The sequence below is a fragment of the Carcharhinus amblyrhynchos genome, unplaced genomic scaffold (genome assembly GCF_965287045.1).
Source record: "Carcharhinus amblyrhynchos unplaced genomic scaffold, sCarAmb.v2.hapA scaffold_544, whole genome shotgun sequence".
Lineage (NCBI taxonomy): Eukaryota > Metazoa > Chordata > Chondrichthyes > Carcharhiniformes > Carcharhinidae > Carcharhinus > Carcharhinus amblyrhynchos.
Genome location: NW_027650284.1, coordinates 67,501 through 77,195, shown reverse-complemented (window position 1 = coordinate 77,195; position 9,695 = coordinate 67,501). Strand labels below are relative to the sequence as shown.

The following is a 9,695-nucleotide window of genomic DNA, read 5'->3' as shown; positions in this document are numbered from 1 at the left end:
TCCCCAGGGTGGAAGAGTCAATTACTGGGGGGGGGAACACGGGTTTAAGGTGCGAGGGGCAAGGTTTAAAGGAGATGTACGAGGCAGGTTTTTTACACAGAGGGTGGTGGGTGCCTGGAACTCGCTGCTGGGGGGAGGGAGTGGAAGCGGATACGGTAGTGAGTTTTAAGGGGTGTCTGGACAAATCCATGAATAGGATGGGAATAGAGGGATACGGTCCCCGGAAGGGTAGGGAGTTTAGTTCATCGGGGGGGCAGCACGGGTTGGTGCAGAGGGGCCGAAGGGCCTGATCCTGTGCTGCAATTTCATTATTCTTACTGTACACATGTGTGAATTAATTACTGTGTAGCAAATAATAGTTAGAAGATATTAAAACACCTACTTACAACTGACAGCTTATTCACTATTGAACTCTGACTCCTGAGCTGATTTAAATATGGGCGGGGCCGGGGTCTGGAGTGGGCGCGGTCTGCTGGCTGGGGGCGGGGCCCGAGGGAGGGGCGGGGCCGGAGCGCGTCCTCAGATGAACCTATGGAAAGGTGGGCGGGCTGAAAGGTGTGTGGGCGGTGGGCGGGGACGGGTGACGCGGTTTGCGGAGGTGGGCGGGGTCCAGTGGAGGAAAGGGCGGGTCCTGAGCCGCAGGAGGGGCGGGGGGGGTCGAGGGAAAAAAGGGCGGGGCCGCGTTGAAGGGGCGCTGTCCCAGAAGCGGCGCGGTTGGTTCTGACGGAATGGGTGGGCGTGGCCTGCGATAAGTGGCAGGGGGAACGGGGCGGAGCCAGAAGAGGGCTTTGATGACGGCTGGGAAAGTGCAGCTGGCGCGAGAAAGGGGGGCGCGGTGTGGGCGGAATCGGAGGGAAGGGGCGGGGCCTGGGTGGGAGCGCGGGGCCTGATGGGATTGACGGGGAATTCCCCGGCTCTCAGAGAAGGAGCGGGAGGAGAGGCGGAGAGAGACTGAGAGCGAGAGCGAGCAGCGGCCGCAGCAACGGGTGGGTCCCGGCGGGAGGCCGGAGCGGAGAACTGCCGAGACCGCGGGGGAGAATGGGGATCGAGGCCGGCCGCGGGAGGGGGCGGTGATAGGCCTCAGGCTTGAAGCCGGGGTGAAGCGGCTCGGAGCCCGTTCTCGGGTCCCGCTGCCTGGCCTGGGCTGGGAAGGTGGGCCCGGTCCCCGGGTGGGTGGGGGGGAAAGGTGAGGAGCGGCGGGGGTCTCCAGTCCGGAGGGGCGGGGAGGGGGGGCTGGTTCCCATCCGGGGCCGCGCTGCGCCCACGCGGGCTGGAGCCGGATTCGACCATCCTCGGCAAGGGGGGGGGAGTGGGGATGAAGAAACAAACTGCCCATCAATAAATAAACCTGAGATCCCGGCTCAGTGGGCTCCATCCCAGCTCTGAGGAAACCCCCCACTCCCGCTGTCCAGGTTCCAACTGCTAATCTTAGTTACCACCCCCCCCCACCGCTCTCGATTCCCCCCCCATTCCCAGTGCTGTGGATCAGTCAGAGCTAAACCATTAGACAAAGAAAGAGGGGTGAGCAGGATTTAACAACTTATCAAATATTTAATTGTTGTGTTTTTTTTCCCCCTCTCCCGCCTGTTTCCTCACAGAAGGTGCAGAGAGGCTGCTGGAGGTGTTGCTGCTGTAACCCTCCCCCCACGTCCCGATTCAAACAGGAGACTCCTTCCCTCGGGAAACGCCCCCCTCCACCTCAGTGTTGATGTTTGTCTCTGTGACGTAATTCGGCTTCCGGTGGAACGTCGAGCGGACGATTGAACAGGAAGGGGCGGGGCCAGGGCCAATTCCCTCGCCCCCAATTGCTACCCCCTCCCCTTCCCATTGCCCCGAATCCCAGTAAGACCATACGAGCAAAATTAGGCCATTCAGCCCATCAAGCCTGCTCTGCCATTCAATACGTTTCCATAAGGTACAGGTACAAAATGGGGCCATTCAGCCCATTGAGCCTGCTCCGCCATTCAATATGTTTCCAGAAGGTACAGGAACAGAATAAGGCCATTCAGCCCATCGAGACTGTTCCAGCTGATACGTTTCTCATCCCCATTTTCCTGCCTTTTCCCTGTAACCTTTAACCCCCCCTTACCAATCAGGAATCTATCTCCCTCTGTCTTAAACACACTCGGTGACCTGGCCTCAACTGCAGCAATGAATTGCACGGATTCACCACCCTCTGGCTGAAGAAATTCCACCTCATCTCAGTTCTAAAGGGTTGTCCCTTTACCCTGAGGCTGTGCCCTCAGATCCCAGTCTCTTTGATTAATAGAAACATCTTCCCCACGTTCACTCTATCCAGGCTTTTCAGTATCAATGAGATCCCCCATTCCCCTTCTTCCCCCTCCCCCCACCAATTCCTCTAAGCTCCATCCAATACAAACCCAGAGTCTTCAAACACTCCTCATGCTTCAAGCTTTTTATTCTCATGAACCTCCTGTGGACCTCTCCAAGGCCAGCACATCCTTCTTTAGATACAAGAGCCTAACAACACTCCCAGGACAGGTACAGCACGGGGTTAGATACAGAGTAAAGCTCCCTCTACACTGTCCCCCCCATCAAACGCTCCCAGGACAGGTACAGCACGGGGTTAGATACAGAGTAAAGCTCCCTCTACACTGTCCCCCCATCAAACACCCCCAGGACAGGTACAGCACGGGGTTAGATACAGAGTAAAGCTCCCTCTACACTGTCCCCCCCATCAAACACTCCCAGGACAGGTACAGCACGGGGTTAGATACAGAGTAAAGCTCCTTTTACACTGTCCCCATCAAACACTCCCAGGACAGGTACAGCACGGGGTTAGATACAGAATAAAGCTCCCTCTACACTGTCCCCCCATCAAACACTCCCAGGACAGGTACAGCACGGGGTTAGATACAGAGTAAAGCTCCCTCTACACTGTCCCCATCAAACACTCCCAGGACAGGTACAGCACAGGGTTAGATACAGAATAAAGCTCCCTCTACACTGTCCCCATCAAACACACCCAGGACAGGTACAGCACAGGGTTAGATACAGAGTAAAGCTCCCTCTACACTGTCCCCATCAAACACTCCCAGGACAGGTACAGCACAGGGTTAGATACAGAGTAAAGCTCCCTCTACACTGTCCCCCCATCAGACACTCCCAGGACAGGTACAGCACGGGGTTAGATACAGAGTAAAGCTCCCTCTACACTGTACCCCCATCAAACACTCCCAGGACAGGTACAGCACGGGGTTAGATACAGAGTAAAGCTCCCTCTACACTGTCCCCCCATCAAACACTCCCAGGACAGGTACAGCACAGGGTTAGATACAGAGTAAAGCTCCCTCTACACTGTCCCCATCAAACACTCCCAGGACAGGTACAGCACGGGGTTAGATACAGAGTAAAGCTCCCTCTACACTGTACCCCCATCAAACACTCCCAGGACAGGTACAGCACGGGGTTAGATACAGAGTAAAGCTCCCTCTACACTGTCACCCCATCAAACACTCCCAGGACAGGTACAGCACGGGGTTAGATACAGAGTAAAGCTCCCTCTACACTGTCCCCCATCAGACACTTCCAGGACAGGTACAGCACAGGGTTAGATACAGATTCTCAATACTCTCCCTTTCTTTCTGTCTCTGCAGTGTGAGAGGAAGCTGTAGCCTGCGTGCCTGTGCCCTCGCTATCCGTGGCAATGTCAGAGAGTCAAGTGGAGGAGCCGCTGAGCCAGGAGACATTCCGCGAGCTCTGGAACCAGTGAGTCTGTCTATGTTCAAAATGCTTTTGCCAGATCTTGGAAGTGTTAGTCTCTGGTCAGCTCACCTGCAGAGATATCTGTGCACCGGTGGCAAATGACTAACAGTCACTGAGAGACCTCTTGGTGCATTCTGCCACCAGGTGCAGAGCGCTCACTATTCCCCCTTGTTTGGCAGTCTTATTTTAAAAATTTATTTCTGGGACATGGGCGTCACTGGCTGGGCCAGTATTTATTACCCATCCCTAGTTGCCCCTTGAGAAGGTGGGGGTGAGCTGTATTTATTACCCATCCCTAGTTGCCCCTTGAGAAGGTGGGGGTGAGCTGTATTTATTACCCATCCCTAGTTGCCCCTTGAGAAGGTGGGGGTGAGCTCATTTATTACCCATCCCTAGTTGCCCCTTGAGAAGGTGGGGGTGAGCTCATTTATTACCCATCCCTAGTTGCCCCTTGAGAAGGTGGGGGTGAGCTGCCTCCTTGAATCACTGCAGTCCTCGTGCTGTGGGTTGACAATGCCGTTAGGGAGGGAGCTCCAGGATTTTGACCCCAGTGACAGTGAAGGAACGGCCGATATATTTCCCAGTCAGGATAGTGAGAGGTTTGGAGGGGAACTTGTAGGTGGGGGTGTTCCCAGGTTTCTGCTGCCCCGTGTCCTTCTGGATGGCAGAGGTTGTGAGTTTGGAAGGTGCTGCCTAGGGATCTTTGGAGAGTCACTGCAGTGCATCTTGTAGGTGGTACACACGGCTGTTACTGAGTGTCGGTGGTGGAGGGAGTGAGTGTTTGTGGATGGGGGGCTGGGGCTGCTTTGTCCTGGATGGTGTCGAGCTTCTCGAGTGTTGTTGGAGCTGCCCCCATCCAGGCAAGTGGGGAGGATTCCATCACACTCCTGACTTGTGTCCTTGTAGATGGTGGACAGGCTTTGGGGGGGAGACAGGAGGTGAGTTACTCACTGCAGGATTCCCAGCCTCTGACCTGCTCTGGGAGCCTCTGTGTTTATATGGCTGGGTCCAGTTCAGCTTCTGGTAACACCAGCTGTTTGACTACATGGTGCATCGCAATCAAGGACAATTGTGCATCTATCGGTGAGCAGGCTTCGGCCAGTCACTGTGCGAATCGAACACTTGCTGTCTTTACTTAGAGCTCATAGCAGGAGACTAGGTTCTAATTCCCCGACGGGGAGCTGTGTTCCTGACTGTGTTCCAGAGAGGGAGACTGTCGGGGGTGGCACAATGACACAGCGGGTTAGCGTGCCTGCCTCCTTGCCAGAGACCCGGGTCCCATTCCCGGCTTGGGTCACTGTCTGTGCGGAGTCTGCACGTTCTTCCCCCCGTGTCTGCGTGGGTTTACCCCCCACAGTCCAAAGGTGTGCAGGTTAGGTGGATTGGCCGTGCTAAATTGCCCCTTAATGTCAGGGGGGATGAGTAGGGTAAATACATGGAGTTATGGGATTAGGTCTGGGTAGGAGTGTGGTCGGTACAGACTCGATGGGCAGAATGGCCTGTTCTAATGATTGTACTTCTGTCCACAGGCTGGAGGTTCCGAGTGCCAATGTCGGGCTGGAGAATGACCCAACAATGTGGGTGAGTAAATGAGTGCGAGATAAATGCAAGGTGATGCATTTTGGTCGAGTGAACCAGGGCAGGACTTACTCAGTTAATGGTAGGACACTGGGGAGAGTTACAGAACAAAGAGATCTAGGGTTACATGTTCATAGCTCCTTGAAAGTGGAGTCACAGGTGGACAGAGTGGTGAAGAAGGCATTCAGCATGCTTGGTTTCATCGGTCAGAACATTGAATACAGGAGTTGGGACGTCTTGTTGAAGTTGTACAAGACGTTGGTAAGGCCACACTTCGAGTACTGTGTACAGTTCTGGTCAGCCTATTATAGCTATTATTAAAATAGAAAGAGTGCAAAAAAATTGTTATTGGGACTTGATGGATTGAGTTATAAGGAGAGGCTGGATAGACTGGGACTTTTTTCTCTGGAGCGTTGGAGGCTGCGGGGTGATCTTATAGAGGTCTATAAAATAATGAGGGGCACAGATCAGCGAGATAGTCAATATCTTTTCCCAAAGGTAGGGGAGTCTAAAACTAGAGGGCACAGGTTTAAGGTGAGAGGGGAGAGATAAAAGTGTGCAGAGGGGCAGTTTTTTCACACAGAGGGTGGTGAGTGTCTGGAACAAGCTGCCAGAGGTAGTCGTAGAGGCGGGTACAATTTTGTCTTTCAAAAAGTTACGTGGGTGAGATGGGTATAGACATGGGCCAAACGCAGGCAACCGGGACTAGCTCAGGGGTTTAAAAAGGAGGTAAAATGGACAAAGGGCCTGTTTCCTTGCTGTAAACCTGAGTCCAGGGAGCGAGAGGGGAGGCCCTGGCTGTCTCTGGCCAGTTTACCTCCGGTTCGGTGGGGGAGGGTGGTAACCGGGGAGGAGTGGGTGGGGAGCGTTCTGTCTCTGTTCTGTTTTTTTAAAAAAATTTTTTCCCTTCCCCAGTCGCAGCTGGAGGAACTGGGCATCGGCACCATGGAGGAGTTAAACATGGCTGGCAGCAACCCTCTGGTCTACCCTGCCTTTGCGGAGCATCCCCTGCCTTGCCCCAGCTGCTCGCAGGCTGGCCAGCCCTCGGACACCGCCAACACAACTGCCTGCACCGTCCTGTCCACCAACGAGTACGCGGGTCCTCACGAATTCCAGCTGCAATTTCAGCAATCGAGCACTGCAAAATCAGTGACCTGTACGGTGAGATACTCCTGCGATTCTTCACTCGGAAAGAGCCTGGCTCACCAACGCGGTGTGATAGCCACATTCCTCTTTGCAAAAGTCCTTTATCCACTACCACCCCAGTTAAATAGGCAACACTCTCACCTAATTTGATTTATTATTGTCGCGTGTATTGCGAGGCGATGGCCAAGTGGTGTTATCGCTAGACCGTTAATCCAGAAACTCAGCTGATGTTCTGGGTTCGAATCCCGCCATGGCAGACGGCGGAATTTGAATTCAGTAAAAAAAATCTGGAATTAAGAATCTGCTGATGACCCATTGTGGGAAAAACCCATCTGGTTCCTTTAGGGAAGGAAATCTGCCGTCCTTACCCCGGTCTGGCCTACATGTGACTCCAGAGCCACAGCAATGTGGGTGACTCTCAACTGCCCTCCAAGGGTAACTAGGGATGGGCAATAAACGCTGGCCCAGCCAGCAATACCCGTGTCCCAGGAATGAATAAAATGTAGTGAAAAGTATTGTTTCTCGCGCGCTATACAGACAAAGCAAACCGGCCGGCACAGTGGTTAGCACTGCTGCCTCACAATGCCAGGGTCCCGGGTTCAATTCCCGGCTTGGGGTACTGTCTACGTGGAGTCTGCACATTCTCCCTGTGTCTGCGTGGGTTTCCTCCAGGCGCTCTGGTTTCCTCCCACAGTCCAAAGATGTGCAGGTTAGGTGGATTGGCCACGCTAAATTGCCCATTAGTGTCAGGGGGACGAGCAGGGTAAACGCATGAGGTTATGGGGATCGGGCCTAGGTGAGATTGTGGTCAGTGCAGGCTCGATGGGCTGAATGGCCATCTCCCACACTGTCGGGATTCTATGATTCTGCTTGTGTGTGACCAATAAACTTTCTCTTTTTTCTCTTTCTAGCGTACGTAGGGAAGGAAAGGAGAGGGTGCAGAATGTAGTGTTAGTCATAGCTAGGGTGTAGAGAAAGATCAACTTAGTGCGAGGTAGGTCCATTCAAAAGTCTGATGGCAGCAGGGAAGAAGCTGTTCTTGAGTCAGTTGGTACATAACCTCAGACTTTTGTATCTTTTTCCTGATGGAAGAAGGTGGAAGAGAGAATGTCCGGGGTGTGTGGGGTCCTTGGTTATGCTGGCTGCTTTTCCCCGAGGCAGCGGGAAGTGTAGACAGAGTCAATGGATGGGAGGCTGGTTTGTGTAATGGATTGGGCTACATTCGTGACCTTTTGTAGTTCCTTGTGGTCTTGGGCAGAGCAGGAGCCCATACCAAGCTGTGATACACCCAGGAAGAATGCTTTCTATGGGGCATCTGTAAAAGTTGGTGAGAGTCGTAGTGGACATGCCAAATTTCCTTAGTCTTCTGAGAAAGTAGAGGCGTTGGTGGGGCTTTCTTTACTATAGTGTCGGTATGGGGGGGACCAGGACAGATTGGTGATCTGGACACCTAAAAACTTGAAGCTCTCAACCCTTTCTACTTCATCCCTGTTGATGTAGACGGTTCCTGAAGTCAATGACAATCTCCCTCGTTTTGTTGACATTGAGGGAGAGATTATTGTTGCCGCACCAGTTCACCAGATTCTCTATCTCGTTCCTGTTCTCTGTCTCGTCATTGTTTGAGATCCGACCCACTGCGCTGGTGTCATCAGCAAACTTGAAAATCGAATTGTTGGGGAATTTGGCCGCACAGTTATAGGTGTATAAGGAGTATAGTGAGGGGGCTGAGAACACAGCCTTGAGGGACATCGGTGTTGAGGATGATGGTGGAGGGGGTGTTGTTGCCGATCCTTACTGATTGTGGTCTGTGGGTCAGGAAGTTCAGGATCCAGTCACAGAGGGAGGAGCCAAGACCCAGGACACGGAGATGGAGATGAGGTTCGTGGGAATAATGGTGTTAAAGGCTGAGCTGTAGTCAATAAATAGGAATGTGATAGGTGTCCTTGTTATCCAGGTGTTCCAGGGTTGAGTGCAGGGCCAGGGAGATGGTATCTGCTGTGGACCTGTTGTAGTGGTAGGTGAACTATATTGGATGCAGGCAGTCCGGGAGGCTGGAATTGATTCGTGCTGTGACGAACCTTTCGAAGCATTTGATAATGATGGATGTCAGAGCCACTGGCCGATAGCCATGAAGGCACAATGCCTGGTTTTCCTTCCGTACCGGGGCGATGGTCATCTTCTTGAAGCAGATAGGGACCTGAGATTGTATCGAGAGTTTGAAGATGTCTGTGGTTACCCCCCCTGCCAGCTGATCCCCGTAGGATCTGAATGTACAGCTGGGTACCCCATCAGGGCCGGTCACTTTCTGTGGGCTAATCTTTGAGTAGGCGGCTCTGACACCCGGAACGGTGACCCCAGATACAGGTTCATCACTGACCTCTTGCTCAAAACAGGCGGAGAATGTATTGAGCTCATTGGGAAGGGTTGCACTGGAGCCTTCATTTTGTAGCCTCCCACAGTCAGGGTTGAAGTCCCAGACCAGAGGCCTGAGTACGTACCCCAGACTGATACTCCCAGTGCAGTGCTGAGGGAGCGCCGCCCTGTCAGAGGGTCGGTGCCGAGGGAGCGCCGCCCTGTCAGAGGGTCGGTGCCGAGGGAGCGCCGCCCTGTCAGAGGGCCGGTGCCGAGGGAGCGCCGCCCTGTCAGAGGGCCGGTGCCGAGGGAGCGCCGCCCTGTCAGAGGGCCGGTGCCGAGGGAGCGCCGCCCTGTCAGAGGGCCGGTGCCGAGGGAGCGCCGCCCTGTCAGAGGGTCGGTGCCGAGGGAGCGCCGCCCTGTCAGAGGGTCGGTGCCGAGGGAGCGCCGCCCTGTCAGAGGGTCGGTGCCGAGGGAGCGCCGCCCTGTCAGAGGGTCGGTGCCGAGGGAGCGCCGCCCTGTCAGAGGGTCGGTGCCGTGCTATCGGATGTGTTGTGTTTGAGGTGTAATATTAAACTGAGGTTCTGTCTGCCCTCTCCGCTGGCCGAAATCGATTTGGGAAGCTCTGACGGGGTTCGATGATTATTCTTCAAATAAGATCTGTAAAATTACCTGCTTCTGTAGTTGTGGGATCTTTCTGTGCGTGTGCGGCCTTTGGCTGTGCTTTGTAAATGCTGTACGTCATTCACCGTAAAGTAGTTCAGACCCTGCGTCGCTCCCCTTCCAACCCGTAGAGACGCCTGCAGTGCAGACAGCAGTTAATGTTCAGCACTCGAATGGTTAATGCCGCCATTGGGTGCCCCGGGTGACCGGACTGGCACGGGCAACCCCGT

At 54.1% G+C, this 9,695-nt stretch overlaps 1 protein-coding gene across 2 annotated transcripts in view; it reads left to right on the top strand.

The window, feature by feature from the left end:
* Positions 1 to 865: 865 nt before the first annotated feature.
* LOC145339572 (cellular tumor antigen p53-like) overlaps positions 866 to 9,695 on the top strand; it is a 22,714-nt gene continuing 13,884 nt past the window's right edge. The window contains exons 1-4 of one of the 2 annotated variants that reach the window (XM_080184065.1): positions 866 to 986; positions 3,618 to 3,729; positions 5,256 to 5,307; positions 6,220 to 6,465. In XM_080184065.1, coding sequence (XP_080040191.1) covers positions 3,668 to 3,729; positions 5,256 to 5,307; positions 6,220 to 6,465 — 360 coding nt within the window. In that variant the 5' untranslated portion in view covers positions 866 to 986; positions 3,618 to 3,667. Of the gene's footprint in view, positions 987 to 2,346; positions 2,503 to 3,617; positions 3,730 to 5,255; positions 5,308 to 6,219; positions 6,466 to 9,695 lie in introns of those variants that run through there. The other variant, XM_080184066.1, reaches the window with a different exon arrangement.